The sequence below is a fragment of the Tamandua tetradactyla genome, chromosome 3, assembly GCF_023851605.1.
Source record: "Tamandua tetradactyla isolate mTamTet1 chromosome 3, mTamTet1.pri, whole genome shotgun sequence".
NCBI classification, from domain to species: Eukaryota; Metazoa; Chordata; class Mammalia; order Pilosa; family Myrmecophagidae; genus Tamandua; species Tamandua tetradactyla.
This window is the reverse complement of record NC_135329.1, coordinates 151,181,356-151,201,254: the sequence shown is the minus strand read 5'-3', so window position 1 is coordinate 151,201,254 and position 19,899 is coordinate 151,181,356. Positions and strand designations below refer to the sequence as shown.

Here is a 19,899-nt window from a genome sequence, read left to right as displayed (position 1 = left end):
ATATTATTCTCCGAAAAACTAGTTGTTTGAAGATTTAAAGTTAAATCAGAAAAGGCCAATGGGCCACAAAGTTGGGTTTTAGGAAATGACGAAGGAATATTTTACTGGAATGGCATCTCTCTGCAGAAGTGAAAGTCATCAAACCACCTCCTGTGGAACCTGCACCAACTCCCATCGCTGCTCCAGTGACAGTTCCAGTAGTTGGAAAGAAAGCAGGTATTTATTTTGTTGTTTCCTTTTTGTTGACTTGTTCTGGTGCCTTAACAGAAGTATTCATAGTAGATTATAAAATTCCACCCCCTCTGTATGTTGAAACACAGGCATCATTTCTATTAGCAGGTATTTATTCATTCTTGATTAAGAACTTGATTATAATCTTGATCAAGTTTTCTTCATCCAGCACCCTTTTTCCCACCTAGTCTCTCACGCATTGGGTGCATATTGTATTTTCACTGGAATGGACATTCCTGTGACACACCATTTCTATTGGAATTAAGTTCTGAATGTCCTCAGGGCTGATAAACATGAGGGAGACAGACACTCCTGGGGATATATATATATAGGATTCCATGGAACTTCACATTTATATATATAGGATTCCATGGAACTTCACATTTGCCTTGAACCCTGTAGGAGACTTTTCTCATTTTTAATTAAGACTGCATAATTCAGCCTTTAAACCTGTATAAGGATTTCGATCATTAACAGTTTTCTTAAATGTACTAATTGAGTGGTATGGATAGCTTACACCTAAGATACTTATTACATTTGGCAGTTTCCTCACTTAGGTGATAATTTCAAAACCAAAAATGATCAGGTGTGTATTGATCACTGATAAGTACAGATCCTAGCTATCCGATCTTGGGCAAGTTACTTAAACTCTCTAAATTTGAATTTCCTAGTCTGTAAAAGCATCTACCTCATAGGATTATTGTGAGGATTAAATATATGTAGAACACTTGATTCAGTACCTGGTATATAGTAAACATTCTAGAAATATCTGGATTTTTATTGTGTTTAATGCCATGATGTGCTACACTATAAATTCTTTTGAATGTTGGTTAATTTTAATATTAAGGTCAACAATTTTGTCACTCTTATTTATGATTTTGGCATTATTCTTACTTTTTAACTTTTTTAGCTTTAATGTGATACCTTTCTTTGTTCAGAAAAAGGTAATGGACAACCTTTGGGCTAAATAAGTATCTGTAAAAATAAAGCTATTCTCACTTAATTCTGGGGCCTGAAGCTACAGGAGAGGTTCTATAGTTTACACTACCCCAGCATTAGTAACTGAATTAAACCCTAAAAGTAAGAACCTTAGTGCATTGTCTAATTAAGGGATATTTTCTAATGCAATCAAAATATGTGTAGCACTTAATCCTTTCTTATATTCTTCCCTGGATTAATCTGTCTGCTCAATTTAAGCACAAGAGGAAAGGCTTTTGGTAGCTTCGGGGCCATTTTCCCTTTATCCTACAGATTCCTGTTCATAATAACTTCATTTCCATGATATATCTATCTACTTACATAAACGTGTAAAACACTGCATAATCAGGCAAGAGTAAAACTCTTCCTCACAAAGTAAGAGTAAACCTTCCAGAAAAAGGAGGAAAATAAAAGTACTTGCTGAAAGAATGTTTTTTAATCCTAATTATATAGCAGTTTAACTTGGACACATTGATTTCATAATATTCCTTCAGGGAAATATCAAAGTAGTCTCCATAGAAGTCATATAAATGAAACCAACTTATTTTTATGTGTCAATATCTATAATAAAAATAAAGAACATGACTCACCCTCCATGTCTTACTGTTGAGCATGAAATAAGTCTGAAAATTGTTTAAATGCTGACTTTTCTTTTTATTTCAGAAGCTAAAGCCCCTCCTAAAGAGGAGGCTGCCAAGCCCAAAGGTCCCATCAAAGGTAAGATTAACTTCCCTCAAACCTGTATTATAAGCTATCACTCTGAGAATTCCCAAATGTTGCACACAAGGAAAAACCATTCAAAATTTCAATCTTATTGTTTCTAATTGATTCTGCTAAAGCTAGTAAGTCTTTTGATATTTCAAGTAATATGACTCTAATATTATTCAAGTGAGCATTATAGATATGTCCAACTACATTTTTTCTAATGAGCCCCAAAGTTTTTAGCTTCCTTTTGTATATGCATGATATTTATGCATGACAGCTAAAATATTTAGACACTAATCTGGATACTTAATATGTGGGATTAAAACGAGCAACTGAAGAGCATTTATTTGATATTCATGGATTCCTTATGCCATCTCATTCTTTCTTTCTGAAAGAAAGCAGTATAAATTCAGTTGACCTTTCAATTGCCCAGTCTTTAATTTTCTGTTGTCTGCTAACACTGGTCTTCTATCTAACGCTGTTTTCTATCACTGGTTTTATCTGAAGGCAGCTGAGCATGCATCTTCTAACCCCTGTGGAAATACCATGTCACCTTTTCATTTCATTTTGAAGTAGGTGTAGCCAAAAAGACTCCTTCACCAATAGAAGCTGAAAGAAAAAAATTAAGGCCAGGAAGTGGTGGAGAAAAACCTCCCGATGAAGCACCTTTCACCTACCAGCTAAAGGCTGTGCCCCTGAAGTTTGTGAAAGAAATGAAAGACATAGTCTTGACAGAAGCAGAGTCCGTTGGCTCTTCTGCAATCTTTGAATGTTTAGTCTCTCCCTCTACTGCCATTACAAGCTGGATGAAAGATGGAAGCAATATCCGTGAGAGTCCAAAACACAGGTTTGTTCCTGGACAAAGGTGATAGATTCTTTTGCCCGATGCACCCAATGGCCAATTCCTGAGACACCAGGGCTTCAAAGAGAGAAAAAGTTTATTACTAGGCATGTAGCAGGAGAGCAGATGGCCTGTAGGTCCAAAATCTGTCTCCCCAAGGTTGGGGGTTCAAGGTTTTTATGGTTTTTAGCAAGGGGAGATGAAGTCATTACAATTTGAAATAACAGAAAAGGAGACAGTGTAGTCTATCATTTCAATAGGAGAACATAATCAGAAAGAAGGTGAGGCAGAGCTATCATTTCGGTACTAAAGGTGTAAGCCAAAGGAAGGGAGACAAGTTATCTTTTCGATAGTAGAGTCCAGCCAATATGATTTACAGATGTCAGGGGCTGAAACTAGTTAATGGCTCACTTCAAATTCTTCCTTAGCATTAGGGTCTTTGCCGTACAAGAAAATGGCCAGATAAAGGGTGTAACAGCTCTTACAGTCACAAAGGCACAAAATAGGGGCTTTTACAATCATTTCAGATATCAGGGCAGCTAAATTATAGTTTAGGGATTTTGGGTATTCCCCTCTGTCTACTCTGATATACCAGAAATCCAAAAAGAGTATTTATGTAATGATTCAATAATTAAAACTGTCCCTTAAATCCTAATTTCTGGGTTACAGGTTCATCGCAGATGGTAAAGACAGAAAACTGCATATCATTGATGTTCAGCTTTCTGACGCCGGCGAATACACCTGTGTCTTACGTTTGGGAAATAAAGAAAAGACCTCCACAGCTAAACTTGTTGTAGAAGGTAATTTCCAGTCTTACGAACATGGTCTAGAGTAACTAACATCCTAAACCTCAGTGGCCACTTTACTGTCATTTTAGACAAAATCCCTCTATTTCCAAACTTTATGTCATTTGTGTTTATCTATTGAAAAGTCTCTGTGGTTTTTTAATACGGAAATTCTCCACAGAACTTCCGGTGCGTTTTGTCAAAACACTTGAAGAGGAAGTCACCGTGGTCAGAGGGCAGCCGTTGTACCTGAGCTGTGAGTTAAACAAAGAGCGCGATGTGGTCTGGAGGAAGGATGGGAAGATTGTGGTGGAGAAACCTGGCAGAATTGTCCCAGGCATCATTGGTTTGATGCGTGCGCTGACTATAAATGATGCAGATGACACCGACGCCGGAACATACACGGTGTTTGTGGAAAATGCCAACAACCTGGAATGCTCATCTTGTGTAAAAGTAGTAGGTTAGTACTTTGTTGGTAAATTGTGTTCTGCTTAGTATCAGGCCAACAAAATGACAAATAGAACTTTATTTCCCAGTATTGGAATATCAGAAGTCTTATGCCTTATCTAAGAGGGGTAATATCAGTATGTCATAGCACATTAGTTATGACCAGTTTTGAAGACTTTTCTAAGGAAGTTATTTGTATTATTTGTTCAGGAAAATAATCTTTTTTTCTGATCTCATTTTTCATACAGAAGTCATTAGAGATTGGCTGGTGAAACCCATCCGAGATCAGCATGTGAAACCCAAAGGGACAGCTGTTTTCACCTGTGATTTAGCAAAGGATACTCCAAACATAAAGTGGTTCAAAGGATATGATGAAATCCCCATGGAACCAACTGATAAGACTGAAATACTGAGAGATGGAAATCATCTATTTCTCAAAATTAAGAATGCTATGCCAGAAGATGTCGATGAATATGCAGTGGAAATTGAAGGGAAAAGATACCCTGCAAAACTGACAATTGGAGGTATAAATACCTTACCATTAAAAATATTTTAGGGCAGGCCGTGGTGGCTCAGTGGCAGAGTTCTTGCAGTGGCAGGGTTCAATTCCCGGTGCGTGCCCATGCAAAAAAAATATGTACATATATTCTAAAAACAGCTTATCTTTAAGATATTCTGAAAGATAATTTTTGGGTATGCATAGGCAAAATAACAAACCAAAAAATGAAAGTAAAGCATTCATTAAGTACTATGGTATTTCCTTCTGATCAATACAGATCGTGACGTTGAACTGCTTAAGCCAATCGAGGATGTTACCATCTATGAGAAAGAAAGTGCGAGCTTTGATGCTGAAATCTCAGAGGCAGACATTCCTGGAGAATGGAAACTGAAGGGAGAACTTCTAAGGCCCTCACCTGTGAGTAATTCTTCATTTTAAATTGTTAATCATATAAAATAACTACAGACTGTAGGTTCAGTTTGACATTCATTTTGGTTCAGTAATAATGGAGTTACTTTGGGCTTCTAAAGTCACTCAAAGTGAACAGCTTGGACAATTTTTTAAATTTTATGATGAAATGTTTTGCTTACTTTTACTGGTAAGAAATGTTTAAAATCTGTAGAAATCCCTGTCTGAAACATTTGTCTTCTAGGGAATTCATCTCATCCAAATGCTGACTAAACTTCTGTTTTTCAGACTTGTGAAATCAAAGCAGAAGGTGGAAAACGCTTCTTAACTTTACACAAAGTCAAACTGGACCAAGCCGGTGAAGTCCTTTATCAGGCACTTAATGCAGTTACAACCGCCATTCTTACAGTAAAAGGTACTGTACTTTTAGGACTCATGAATTGGGCTCTAGATCATTTCATGTTCCTCTACATTCTGAAAACCTAATTCTTTATGTTTGTTTTTTCAGAAATCGAACTTGACTTTGCTGTGCCCCTGAAGGATGTCACCGTTCCAGAAAGGCGACAGGCTCGATTTGAATGTGTTCTCACCCGAGAGGCAAATGTTATATGGTCTAAAGGACCAGATATAATCAAGGCATCTGACAAATTTGATATCATTGCCGATGGAAAGAAACACATTCTTGTTATCAATAATTCTCATTTTGACGATGAAGGTGTCTATACTGCAGAGGTGGATGGAAAGAAGACTTCAGCACGCCTATTTGTTACAGGTAAGAGATGACGAGATCTGACTGTAGCATCCCATATGTAGGCACATAAATACATGACTGTAAAGACAGGACACTATTTTGGTTTGCTCATGCTGCTGGAATGCAGTATACCAGAAATGGGTTGGCTTTTTCAAAGGGAATATATTAGTTTACAAGTTTAATTTTAAGGCCATGAAAATGTCCAAATTAAGACATCAAGAGGAAGATACCTTCTCTGAGGTAAGGCTGCTGGCATCCAGGGTTCCTCTGTCATATGGGAAGGCACATGGTGACATCTGCTGGTCCTTCTCTTCTGGGTTCTGGTTTCAGTGGCTCTTCCCAAATGTCTCTGGGCATTTCTCTCTCTTATCCTTATAAAGCCTGCCAGTAAAAGGATTAAGACCCAACTTGAATGGGCTGAGTCACATCTCAACTGAACCCAAAGGTCCCACCCACAATAGGTCTGCTCCCGCTGGGATGGATTAAAAGAACATGGCCTTTTGTGGGGTACACAACAGCTCCAAACCAGTACAGACACCAGGTTGTCAAAACTATACATGACCATTAACACATCACTGTACTTTCACGCTTTCACCACACCAGACCTGTTTGAAATGATGAGTAAATACATTCCACATGAAATGGATCCTTTTTACCCAGGCCAGTTAGTGTAGAATGTTTCTAAAGGTTTATTGTGTTTCTGAGCATATTATCTGTGCTTCCATTGCAGGTATAAGATTGAAATTCATATCACCTCTTGAAGATCAAACAGTAAAAGAAGGTGAAACAGCAACTTTTGTTTGTGAACTTTCTCATGAGAAAATGCATGTAGTCTGGTTCAAAAATGATGTCAAACTCCACACAAGCAGAACTGTGCTCTTCTCTTCTGAGGGCAAAACTCACAAATTGGAAATGAGAGAAGTAACACTGGATGATATATCTCAGATAAAAGCTCAAGTCAAGGACCTCAGTTCCACAGCACAGCTAAAGGTCCTAGGTAAATGTGGTCATCTATTACTAGATGGCCTTCTTTTTTACTTTTTGTAGTAATCAAAAATTGTGTAACCTATAACTCTCTAATAAGCTTTAGTTTTTACATTCTGATTATCTGCTGAATGTCTTCTTACAGAGGCCGATCCCTATTTCACTGTGAAATTACATGACAAAACCGGAGTCGAGAAGGATGAGATTATTCTAAAGTGTGAAGTGAGCAAAGATGTACCTGTGAAATGGTTCAAAGACGGTGAAGAGATTGAACCCTCCCCCAAATATTCTATCAAGACGGATGGCCGGAAGCGCATCTTAAAGATAAAAAAGGCAGAGCTTAAAGACAAAGGCGAATATGTGTGTGACTGTGGGACAGACACGACAAAAGCAAATGTTACTGTTGAGGGTGAGCTGCTCAAAAATCTAAAATTTACCCTGTCTGAACCTGCAGAGTATTTGTTCAGTCACATTAATAAAACTTTGTATAATTTTAGCTCGACTAATAAAGGTGGAAAAACCTCTGTATGGTGTAGAAGTGTTTGTTGGTGAAACAGCCCGCTTTGAAATTGAACTTTCTGAGCCAGATGTTCACGGCCAGTGGAAGTTAAAAGGAGAACCTTTAACTGCTTCCCCTGTGAGTAAAAATTATCCAGTCACACGGGAGGGTGTTGCTTGGTTGTTTAGGGTGAAAAAAGATACATTTATGGCATGAAATCATTTAGTAATTTTGTAGGAATAACAATATATGAAAATTATGTTCTCTTTCTTTCAACCCTCATTTCAAATAGGACTGTGAAATCATTGAAGATGGAAAGAAGCATGTTCTTGTCCTTTATAATTGTCAGCTAGATATGACAGGAGAAGTTTCCTTCCAAGCTGCCAATGCTAAATCTGCAGCCAAACTGAAAGTAAAAGGTATGCTGTACCTGCCAGCCACCCTTTCCATTTTCTTTTCAAGACATCCTCTTAAAACCCGGAATTGATCGGGGTCATGGGTGGAAGCATATTTCTGATTTCATCCACACTGCATTCTCTTTTTCAGAATTACCACTTATCTTCATCACACCTCTCAGTGATGTTAAAGTCTTTGAGAAAGATGAGGCTAAGTTTGAGTGCGAAGTATCCAGGGAGCCCAAAACGTTCCGTTGGCTAAAAGGAACCCAGGAAATCAAAAGTGATGACAAATTTGAGCTTATAAAGGATGGCACTAGGCATTCAATGGTGATCAAGTCAGCTGCCTTCGAAGATGAGGCAAAATACATGTTTGAAGCAGAAGATAAACACACAAGCGGCAAGCTGATCATTGAAGGTAAATATTTTTGATCGGATAGGCCATTTTTAACATTATTTATTTTTTGCTTTTATTTTTATATTTCCTTCTTAAAGTATAAGCATTATAGTATCATTCTTTCTGGAATTAATAAGGTGTTTTTTTTTTCTTGATAGGAATCCGGCTCAAATTCCTCACCCCTCTCCAGGATGTAACAGCCAAAGAGAGGGAGAGTGCCGTGTTTACTGTGGAGCTGTCCCATGATAATATTCGAGTGAAATGGTTCAAGAATGACCAGCGTCTCCATACCACCAGGCTGGTGTCAATGGATGATGAAGGGAAAACCCATTCAATCACATTCAGAAACCTTTCTATTGATGATACCTCCCAAATTAGAGTAGAAGCTATGGGGTTAAGCTCAGAAGCTAAACTCACTGTGCTTGGTATGTGTTTTATACGTTCATTTTATTGCATTAAATTCAGAAATTTGTGGAGTACCTATTATATAAAATAGTCTTCTAAGTGCTATAAAGTATGACCAATTTCATGAAAACAGCTCCTGTCCAAATGTGACAAAATGTTAATTGGTGGAAATGGGGTATCTTGGGGTGGAGAGCGGCAATATGCTAGAGTTCTTTGTATGGGTTTTGCATTATTTTTGCAACTGTCCTGTATGTTTGAAATTACTTCGAAACCGAAAGTACAAGGAAAAAGTGCCCCATCCTTTAGAATCTGTTACCTATGTTTGTGAACCTATTTCTAAAACATATTCTACCTAAAAATATGAGGACTTTAAAGTATAAAGATTCTAGCTCAGGCCCACAAAGTAGCCAGTTTAAATCAGAATTTAAATCAGAATTTAAACTCATCACTTTTGCATCCTGCCATATTTAAAATAAGAATGTAAAATACCTCCTCTCACCTTACCTTATCAACATTATTTCAGAGAGATGTTTTTCAAGTTACTAATAAAAAGGACAACACAGAACTTATATTAATAAACTTCACTGTTGTTCATGTCTCCTTAATATTGGTGGTGGAAGCAGATTACATATGAGGTCTACATGTATAAGTACCATACAGGCCAACTGTGAATTGATCAAAAAATGAATGATGTGAACTAAATGTAATAGAGTTACAGCTAGGAAATTTAGATGAATATTGAAGGAACCCATAATTAAATTTGAAGCAACATTTCATAGTGTCTTTCAAATTACTGTTCATAAAATACATCAAAATTTATGTAGATGGATTTGATCATGACAAATCCCAAGCATCGATTCCTTTCTAACATTTAGAGAACGCCTTATGAACACAGATGTGTTGAATGAGTGAATCTTTTGGTATAAATTTTTAAAGAGACCAAGAATTCAGCTGCTCCTTAAACTTTCCAAGAGACTATCATTTCCCTAAGTGCTAATGAAGTGTTTTCACTTATGCTTGACTTGCAGAGGGAGATCCATATTTTACAGGAAAACTTCAAGATCAAACAGGTGTAGAGAAAGACGAAGTGATTCTACAGTGTGAAATTAGCAAAGCAGATGCACCAGTGAAATGGTTTAAGGATGGGAAAGAAATAGAGCCATCTAAAAATGTTATTATTAAGGCGGATGGCAAGAAGCGCATGTTAATCCTAAAGAAAGCCTTGAAATCAGATATTGGGCAGTACACCTGTGACTGTGGAACAGATAAGACTTCAGGAAAGCTTAACATTGAGGGTAAGGACATCGTGATGAGCTTCAGAGCTGAAGCTTTTCAAGTAACATCTGCCAGAGGCTGATGGCACATGCTGACTGTTCGCTTTTCTAGATCGGGAAATCCAAGTTGTGCGGCCCCTGCACAGTGTGGAGGTTATCGAGACTGAGACTGCCCGCTTTGAAACCGAAATCTCTGAGGATGGTATCCACCCCACCTGGAAACTGAAGGGGGAGACCCTACTCCAGACACCGGTAAGGACGTTTCTGAACTTGTCAGCACCTAGAGGGGCTGTGTGAAGTAGGAAAGGGCAGGCAAAAAGTCAGGGCATTTTAAATGCTTGCAGAGCATTTAAAACTTGATGTCAGGCTGTCTTTCAGACCCAAAGTCAAAGGGAGGTAGCAAGGCCTATGAATGAGCTTGGACAGGCACGCTTGCACTATTTTTTATTCCAGCATAGTGGGTTTAGGGTTGAAGATATTTGTGATGTTGCTAGTTGGTTCGGAACTACACAGTGCTTTCATGATGGCACTTGTGAGCTTTATTTCACATGCACAAAAAAGTTCTTGAAATTAAGATATTATATCCTTAAGAATATTCCCAAAGAAAGTCATTTCCTATGAAATGTGTTCTCTCCTTTGGTACAGGATTGTGAGATAAAGGAAGAAGGTAAAAACCACTTCCTTGTTTTGCACAACTGCCGCCTGGACCAGGCAGGTGGAGTGGATTTCCAAGCCGCCAACGCTAAATGTAGTGCCCACCTCCGAGTTAAACGTAAGTATTTTGGATTTCTGCTGAAAATTAAATAATGCACTTTTTCAGAAAAATAAATGTCCATGAAATGAATTGGAATGATTTAATTAATTAGATGAAATTATTAAGGTACAAAAACTGGCTGCTTTGTATTTATTTATTTGACTTTCTAATATGGAAGTGGTTCAAATCCTAAAGTTTTGGAAATTTAATTAATCTTGCCATTTGAATAAGACAGCTAAGCAGTTCAGATCTTCCTACGTTGTAAGCCTTTTGTACAAAGTAGATATACGTAGACTAAAAATCTAGTCAGAACCCTTAAAGACCTCATCGCTTGAGTGACTGCAGTGCTATAACAAAAACTTTGCTGTGTGGACACTTCAGACTCAAGAAAGGAGGTGGGGAGCGTTAGTATAACATTTTTAGAAGGTGCAAAGTGTTTGATGGACATGGACAGGCTATGTGATTGAGAGGCCCTTGTCCTCTTCCAATGAGAGTCCTAGTTATTTTGGAAGTTGCATACCTTACGTAGAAGAGGAACTTGACTCTTGGCAGAGAAACAGATGCAGCACAGATTTCTTGCTGACCTTGTACACCAGTAGGAAAGGACCCCTACAAATACCCACTCTCCAGTCACCAGCTCTGCCCCTTCTTGGCACCACAGGGTCACGTTCGCACGGGAATCGGCCTCCTTCCTTCTTGAAGAAAGTTCCATGCCTCCTTCCTTCTTGAAGAAAGCAACCATGGAGATTAATAATTAAGTCTGTATTCACTCTTGTACAGTTACAAAATGAGTAATCCAAAAATGTTTCCTTCCTCTCAAAAAGCACGAGTGATTGGGCTTGTGAGGCCTCTAAAGGACGTTACAGTGACCGCAGGGGAAACAGCCACCTTTGACTGCGAGCTCTCTTATGAGGACATCCCAGTGGAATGGTACCTCAAAGGGAAGAAGCTAGAGCCCAGCGATAAGGTAAAAAAGATGATGTATGGTTGCCATATCTTGCCCTTCTTTTTTTCTCTCTGGTTCCTCCTCCTCTACTTCTGTGCTCCTTATTCTTTGCTCCTTCTAATGTTCCCTCCTCCACCCTTCCTTTTCTCTTCCCAATTCTAGTATGATTGCTGCTGAAATTGTAAAACAGATTCTTCACATTTTTGTTGGTGATGATCTTTTGGTTGAAAATTTAAAATGTGATCAAGATTTAGTTTTTGAGGAAAAAGCAAATACTCCTTAGCTATCAATGATAGTTTGCTTGACTAACTGGAAATCCAGAAGGATCAAGGCTTTTGATTAGGTACCCTGTAACAGCGGTGCAAATTAAATTTCATGACTAACTCTCTCCATGCTATCTAATGTTCTGCATGTAAGGGGATTAAGAGGATAGGGTTGAAATTCCATTTCAGGCATTGATCAAGTAGTTGAGATAACTTCTGGGCAGATTTTCTTTTCAAACATTTCTCCAAAGCTATTTTTAACCCTCAAGTACTTTGAGCCGTGCAAATTCTGGAATGCAAGTGGACTATTTAAAGTACAACCAAGAAAGAAAGGGTCTCTGGCTATCCAGATGCATGCATCAATATGCTTTAAGAAAATCCGGGTGAATAACCAGCGCACATTCTCTATAATCCAGACTTTTACTCCATAAATGAAAAAGATGATTATTCAGATAGACAAAACAAACAAGTAAACAAACAAAAAAAACATTTGCCATAAATTGTTTTTTACCCCCCAAAAATGTATGTTTAAATTATCTTGATAATTCATCATTTATATTTTGAATTTTTAAAATAAAACATATAGAAAATATTCAGATTAGAAATAAAGCACTGAGCAGTACATGGTTTGATGGCTTTTTTTTTTTCATATTTCAGAAATAATATCTATTGTGGAGTTAAGGCTTTGATACAAATCAAACTTTGAAGACTTACAGGAACATAATTTAAAAGGGATTCAGTTTAACAAAGAGCCACAAGGGTGAAGGCAAGGCTTTTGAGCAACTGTTCTAAAACCGACCAAAAAACTTGAACTATTCTGAAGTGATTAAAGGGGAATTCAGCAACAGTCATCTGGCATATCAGATTTACCTGTTACTGAGGCAACGATGACCATTTTGTCTCCTTTCTTTAACTGAGGGTAAAAATAGGGCAGTAGATTCAAATTGCAGCATGAGAGTTAAGTTACATATCAGGCAACCTTCCTTACAGTGAGGGTTCTAAATGTTGAGCTGGGTGATGGAGGAATCTCCAACTTTAAGTGGTAGTTTTAAAATATACATTCTTCCTTTTAGATGTGCCTTAATTGCTTTCCTGTCCGAAGACGCAGAATTGGTTGCTTTTTCAAGATCCCTCCTAGATCTGTAAATTCATGATTTGTAAATAGGAATTCCAGTTACGGACAAATAAGATTGTTTAATTTTTGCTACTAATTGTCTTTTGCTCAAATTTTTAAAAGATCAGTCTCATGATTTCTCGTATAGAAAAATTGTGCTATTTTAACTGAAAAGGTAGACACCTAAAGCCTTATTCACATTTATTTTACTGAAAAAAAATAAATCTCATGGTCACTAAACTTTTTCCTGGAGTTAGAAAGGATCACTTTACAATAATTCTGTAGGGCTTCCTTTGTGCCTCGCTTGGCATAGGAATTTTAATCCTTTACTCCAGCCACCCAAAATATTTCAACATTTTATAAGATTGTTCTTACATTACTTAAATGCCTCTTTTCAGAAAAAAAAAACTTAAATATAAACTGTGAATAAGTAATTTTATTATATTTTACGTTTGTTTAAATTAAATCTATCGATTTAATAATAAATCAATTTAATTTAATTTAATTTGCTATTGCCACTTTAATTCAGGCTTTTACTTTTCATTTTTTCCAAACTTTTTAAACTCCCAAACTACAACAATCAAACAAACAAAAACAGGTCAATGAACAAGTGAGATGGAAGAACCTTTTAAAAATGAGTTGATTTTTTTTTCTTTTGACCATCAGTCCAAGAACGGGCTGCTGTGCTCTAAAAGGCCTTAGTAATTTTATATTTAAATTGCAATTGTTTAATCACAGTTATAATACCTAACTGTATTATAACAATGTTTCCATTAACAATATTTTTAAAGGATAATCTCTAAACTGATCCTTACAGAATTCACCCACAAAATCTGTAGCCTGTGTTTATTGGTTTATTTTTATAAGAAAGCTGTAGGTTTTCCTTTTTTCTTTTTTTTTTTTAACATTGTCAATGTGCGTTGTACACAAGCACATTGTTCTTGGTAACTGTTCTTGGTAACAGAGTATCCTAGAGTAACGTCAGAGAAATGTTAATGATAAACAACAAATAGGTTAGAAATGTTTAAAGAGACATTTTAAAATAGCCATAAATCAAAATCAAAACTGTACATTCAAAATTTGTATTGAAAGATCTTAGGAAAATAATTTTTTTCTGTGCCCAGAGCTGTGTTCCCAGGCATGCCTTAATTACTCTCCTGTTTCTTTTTTTTACCTTCCTCAGTATTATTAATAATTTGTGTCCACTTTTTAATTAAGAAAAAAATTTTTCATGAAATTTTATTCCTGAGTCTTTCCTTTACACCAATATATAAATAGATTTTTTGATGAAATTTATTCCTGAGTCTTCCCTTTACACCAATATATAAATAGTTCCACACTGGCAAAAACTTTTTACATTATTCTTAACTCCAAATGAACTCTTAAGCAGTTCAAAAGTCAGGGCACAACTTCTTATGGAGCATGAAGAGCTTCCGAGTCTCTTACCTTTATTGTCAGGATGATCCTTTCTGCAACAACACTGAGACCTGACTTTCCCACTCTTGAGGCTCACACACATAAAAAGGAAAGAAGCTTCAACATCTTCACTTGCATTTTTTTAACAAAATTAAGAATCATCAAGTTATTATTTTTATCACAGATTTAATTGGCTTGCAAAATGAGTGTAATTGCTAAAATAAATGAGAACCAAGATAAAAAAAAATTGGAAGAATTCTAGCTTGTTATTATGTGACAAACACTTTGTGCTTGGCCTATAAGTTTTACTTTATATTCCAATCTTACCACATACAATCACTCTTACCACATCTAATCATTTTCTCCTTCCTTTCATGATTTAGCTTTTCCAACTTCTTCTTTTATATATGTAAACCCTGTAGCAAAATGGAGACAGATACACATTTAGAGAAAAAGACCACGAATATAAAATGGAAAATGACCTGGCAATTTAACTAGAAGGTTACCTATTAATTATATGTAACTATTAATTATATAAATAACAAACTATGAAGGCCTAAAATTTCCTTCAAGGATCCCAAAGTATTGGTTACAATCATTTTCAAATACATATGTAGTATATAAATTATCATAAAACTATCCACCAACATTATTTTAAACTGTTTACCTGAATGAATGAACTGCATCCAGACATTGGAGTGCTTCTTCATGTATTCTTAAACTGCGCTTTTTTTAAAAAAAAAAACTAGGTGGTCACACGTTCAGAAGGAAGAGTTCATACACTCACCCTGAGAGATGTGAAGTTAGAAGATGCTGGGGAAGTTCAACTAACAGCCAAAGATTTCAAAACTCATGCCAACCTCTTTGTGAAAGGTAAATAAAACACTTATTTTTAAATACATGTATAATACAGATGCTCATAAATAATGCCAACTCTCAATTATTTTTATGCGGCAAGTACCATAGATAGGTAGAATCCACCAAATATCCAGAAAGCTAATTTTACTTTTTGGCCTAACAAAATACAAACTGTTTTGGGTTTGTTTTGTTTTTCTTTAAAAAAAAAAAAAAAAAGCAAAAATTATGAGAATAGGATTTAGTTGTATTTACTTCCTCTTTCTGTCCCTTTCTTTTTTTTTTTCTTTTCAAACCCCATTCTCCTGCATTGCAGGCAAGAATTCTACCACTGAGCTACCCTTGCACCGCCCTGTCCCTTTTGTTTTTATTGCACATTCTAGTAGAAGTTTAACAAAGAGTTCAAGAAAGAATTATTATCAAACTAGATATCCATAATTTTATTAGCTGAGAGTTGGCTATTATTTCCTTCATGTTTCCTATTTTTAAGACGATTTTCCTTTGTACAACTAATGATAAGATATCATTATTAGAGGAAAAAGTCTTAGTGGAATCAAAACTTACAAATGAAACTTAAAATGAAAAAGCCCCGGAGATGCCATTGGAAAGTTGAGCAGGTGCTAAAAAACTCTTGGAGAAGGAAGGGAGAACTATCTTGGCTAATTGATATGATTCTTTCAGAACCCCCAGTTGAATTCACTAAGCCTCTTGAGGACCAGACGGTCGAAGAGGAAGCCACTGCCGTGTTGGAGTGTGAAGTGTCCAGAGAAAATGCTAAGGTGAAATGGTTCAAAAATGGCACAGAAATCCTCAAGAACAAGAAGTATGAAATTGTTGCTGATGGCAGGGTCAGAAAACTTATTATACATGGCTGTACCCCAGAGGATATTAAAACATATACTTGTGATGCTAAGGATTTTAAGACTTCCTGTAACCTGAATGTCGTGCGTAAGTATTCTTACAGAGGACATTTCATTTTCAACTCTTCGATAACAAAACAAACAAACAAAAAAACCACTTTTTGCATGCCCTTCTTTATCTAACTGCATTTCTTGGTGATATAGGGTATCATCACTCACCTAAACTGATCTTTCATATGTTAAAAAAAAAAAAAAAAAAAGCCTTATACTGCATCTTGGCCTGAAAAATAACAGATCAATCACGTTTGCTTTGCTTTGCTTTTTGCACTGAATAGTGAACACTCTTTTTCAATATGGAGTAAGCTTACAATAGGGACACTCTGATATGGATGAGGATAAACAGAAAAAGCAACAATTAGGGAGCTCTCTCAATTAGAGAGAGAGAGAGGAAGAGGAAGGAAAATGAATTCTCAAGTGTAGGAAACAACTAGAAAATGAGCAAGAAATTTTGATTTGAAAATCAACATGCCAGAGATCCACTGTAATATGATAAAGCTCATCCATGTAATTCTAACTCTGAAAATAAGAATGGATAAGAAGATGGGGTGATAATCGATTTTTTTTTTTTGAGTCTCCTGGAGAAAGTTCTAATGGTTTTAGCATTACTTCTTCCTCTGATGAAAAATACCTTTTGTCAAATGGCTGCATGCTAGCTCATTTTTTCATTTATTTGTCCAGTGGAGACATTTTTTCAGTGTGTATTTTTGTGCAGTGTTTAGTTGGTTGGTTTAGTTGCTTCCCATCTGTCAACAGCTAGAATATAGTCTCTTTGATTATGCTTGCTTGCATCTTGTAATTTGTACTTTCTTCCTACTTTGTGGTTGCTTTGCTTTAGCCTGTGACAGAATCGTTTCTTGGATCTCTTTCTTTCCCTTCTTATCTACCTCCACTCCAAGAAGGCTTAACTACAATGAGCATATCTTCAAGCCTCTTAGCTAGCATTTGCCCCAAAATCTTACTGATCAAGAAAGGTCATCTTGGAAGGCACTCACAAGGAGCCTTGAAAAAAGGAGGGGCAAGGAGGCAGTGTCCCAATGCTACGCATCAGCTGAATTAATTCTGAGGATAAATGAAACCACAGCTGTAAAAAACCCAATCACCCTCCAGTACAAAACACGCTATTTGTTGCACTAATAGATTTTATGCCTGACTTAAGTGTGACATCTTTGAAACTGATTTTTTTAAAAAAAAAATAAAAAAAGCTGAATGTTTGTGATTTCTTTTGAAGACGCATGCCTTTAGCCATAGACAAGGTTGGTCATAGAGCTTCAAGCTGCATTATCATCGAATTCTGCTAATTTCTCAAAGACTGTGCTGACTGCCTAAAATAAAATGTTTCTTTGCTTCTGGTGCTTTCTTTGACAATGTCAACTTCCAACTCTGGAGAAGTATCAATGAAGATTTTTCTTCCCACTATCATTGAGAAGAACTGAGCTGGCTATGTTCTAGCTGGACATACAATATACCACATCATTTTATGTAAACTATAGGAATATATAAAAAAGCATATTGAATAGAACTCCAAATAATTTCGAAGTCATTTGTAGCCTGTTACAATGGAAAGGCCCTGCAAAAGACTCACTTTTTCTTACTACGTATCACAGTATTATCAGAGTAAACTTCCAGAAACCTCATTTTGAATTCCAATAACCTTTTCTTACAGCTCCTCATGTGGAATTCTTAAGACCACTCACTGATCTACAAGTTAAAGAAAAAGAAATGGCTCGGTTTGAGTGTGAAATTTCTCGAGAAAATGCTAAGGTTTGTGATTTTATTCCCTTTATCTTATATAGTCAAAAAACTTTGGGGTTTTTTTGTCTAGACAGAATTGGGGGGAAGTCAATTAAACCTATCTCTGATCTTGACTTTCATTTAAAGATTATCATCGTAATATGAAGTAGATACTTGGTTTAATTGCTTAATTTTTAGTATTATTCATCTTCTATTACTTGACAAACATTGAATCCAATAAAGAAACAGATATTAGTTTGAACCAAATGAAATTTGTTTTCTTAGGTCAAAAACAGTCAAATATCAGCTTTTGTATATCTCAACTAAGTACTTCCAGTTGCCATTACTGCCATTGGCAAGTTTCTTCAAATTTAAGTCTCAATTCGCACATTTGGAAAACGAAGGGTTTGGTGTGCATGATCTCTAAGGCCCTGGGTCTCAACTTACATGATTCCATTAGTTTTAATAACTGATAATAATATTCTTTATCAATTTATCTTAAATATAGGTTCATTGGTTTAAAGATGGTGTTGAAATTAAGAAGGGCAAAAAATATGACATCATTTCTAAGGGAGCAGTACGCATCCTTGTCATTAACAAATGCCTCCTGGAGGATGAGGCAGAATATTCCTGTGAAGTAAAAACAGCGAGAACTTCTGGCATGCTGACAGTACTAGGTAAGAATGGAGCCCTGTTTTGCAGAGGTATATGTGTTGGAAAAAATCATAACTGCCAGTTTAATTCAATGGTTTTTCAATTCTCTTTGCAGAAGAAGAAGCTGTTTTCACAAAAAATCTTGCCAATGTTGAAGTTAATGAAACAGATACCATAAAACTGGTTTGTGAAGTCTCCAAGCCTGGAGCAGAAGTGACTTGGTACAAAGGGGATGAAGAGATCATTGAAACAGGAAGATATGAAATACTCACTGATGGACGAAAAAGAATCCTGATCATTCAGAATGCTCACCTTGAGGATGCTGGTAACTACAATTGCCGACTTCCAAGTTCTCGAACTGATGGCAAAGTCAAAGTACATGGTATGAACATGACCTTAATGTTTTATTTTTTTTAATTAACATTTGTGGGGGTGTAAGGTGCAAATATATAAGTTTTAAATATCTTCCGACTTTGTCTTTCCAGAACTTGCTGCTGAATTCATCTCAAAGCCTCAAAATCTTGAAATACTCGAAGGAGAAAAGGCTGAATTTGTCTGCACCATATCAAAGGAAAGCTTTGAAGTCCAGTGGAAGAGGGATGATAAGACTCTTGAATCTGGAGACAAATATGATGTTATTGCTGATGGCAAAAAGAGGATCCTAGTTGTTAAAGATGCCACATTACAAGACATGGGCACTTATGTAGTCATGGTTGGAGCAGCGAGGGCAGCAGCTCACTTAACAGTAATTGGTAAGTTTTTTCTTGCTTTTGGTGTCTATACCTACTCCTCTAATCCTTCTTCATAATGTAAAATCTTGTTGGTTGCTTTCAGAAAAACTCAGGATTGTAGTTCCTCTTAAGGACACGCGTGTGAAAGAACAGCAAGAAGCTGCCTTCCACTGTGAAGTCAATACTGAAGGTGCCAAAGCAAAATGGTTCAGAAATGAAGAAGCCATATTTGATAGTGCAAAATACATTATTCTCCAAAAGGACCTGGTCTACACTCTGAGAATTAGAGATGCACGGTTAGGTGACCAAACCAACTACAATGTCTCTCTGACCAACCATAGAGGTGAAAATGTTAAGAGCGCAGCCAATCTAATAGTAGAAGGTTAGTAATTTATATGGCACTAGAGATATTTTTTAAGTCTTTATCTGTTATGAAAACAATTGAAATGAACATGATTATTCTCCTTTAAAACAGAGGAAGATCTTAGGATTATTGAACCACTAAAGGACATTGAAACAATGGAGAAGAAGTCCGTCACATTCTGGTGCAAGGTGAATCGTCTCAATGTAACACTGAAGTGGACCAAAAATGGAGAAGAAGTGCCTCTTGACAACCGTGTTTTGTACAGAATTGATAAGTATAAGCATTCTCTTATCATTAAAGACTGTGGCTTCCCAGATGAAGGGGAATACACTGTCACTGCTGGACAAGATAAATCTGTTGCCGAGCTTCTCATCATAGAAGCTCCTACAGAGTTTGTGGAACACTTGGAAGACCAGACAGTCACTGAGTTTGATGATGCTGTCTTCTCCTGCCAGCTCTCCAGAGAGAAAGCAAATGTGAAATGGTACAGAAATGGAAGAGAAATCAAAGAAGGCAAAAAGTAAGCAAATGCTTCTTATGCTCTACTTCTAC

General features: G+C 36.5%; 1 protein-coding gene across 2 annotated transcripts in view; it reads left to right on the top strand.

Annotated features, from left to right (window-relative positions):
- TTN (titin) overlaps nt 1-19,899 on the top strand; it is a 279,196-nt gene that overhangs the window by 163,479 nt on the left and 95,818 nt on the right. The window contains exons 194-220 of one of the 2 annotated variants that reach the window (XM_077154303.1): nt 127-216; nt 1,873-1,926; nt 2,488-2,761; nt 3,425-3,555; nt 3,722-4,000; nt 4,236-4,511; nt 4,764-4,903; nt 5,183-5,309; nt 5,403-5,666; nt 6,376-6,642; nt 6,775-7,038; nt 7,127-7,266; nt 7,421-7,547; nt 7,675-7,941; nt 8,079-8,345; nt 9,354-9,620; nt 9,712-9,851; nt 10,245-10,371; nt 11,178-11,320; nt 14,842-14,965; nt 15,629-15,895; nt 17,531-17,628; nt 18,107-18,275; nt 18,368-18,634; nt 18,738-19,004; nt 19,087-19,365; nt 19,459-19,867. In XM_077154303.1, the coding sequence (XP_077010418.1) occupies nt 127-216; nt 1,873-1,926; nt 2,488-2,761; nt 3,425-3,555; nt 3,722-4,000; nt 4,236-4,511; nt 4,764-4,903; nt 5,183-5,309; nt 5,403-5,666; nt 6,376-6,642; nt 6,775-7,038; nt 7,127-7,266; nt 7,421-7,547; nt 7,675-7,941; nt 8,079-8,345; nt 9,354-9,620; nt 9,712-9,851; nt 10,245-10,371; nt 11,178-11,320; nt 14,842-14,965; nt 15,629-15,895; nt 17,531-17,628; nt 18,107-18,275; nt 18,368-18,634; nt 18,738-19,004; nt 19,087-19,365; nt 19,459-19,867 (5,524 nt within the window). The remainder of the gene's footprint in view (nt 1-126; nt 217-1,872; nt 1,927-2,487; nt 2,762-3,424; nt 3,556-3,721; nt 4,001-4,235; nt 4,512-4,763; nt 4,904-5,182; nt 5,310-5,402; nt 5,667-6,375; nt 6,643-6,774; nt 7,039-7,126; nt 7,267-7,420; nt 7,548-7,674; nt 7,942-8,078; nt 8,346-9,353; nt 9,621-9,711; nt 9,852-10,244; nt 10,372-11,177; nt 11,321-14,841; nt 14,966-15,628; nt 15,896-17,530; nt 17,629-18,106; nt 18,276-18,367; nt 18,635-18,737; nt 19,005-19,086; nt 19,366-19,458; nt 19,868-19,899) is intronic. The other variant, XM_077154302.1, reaches the window with a different exon arrangement.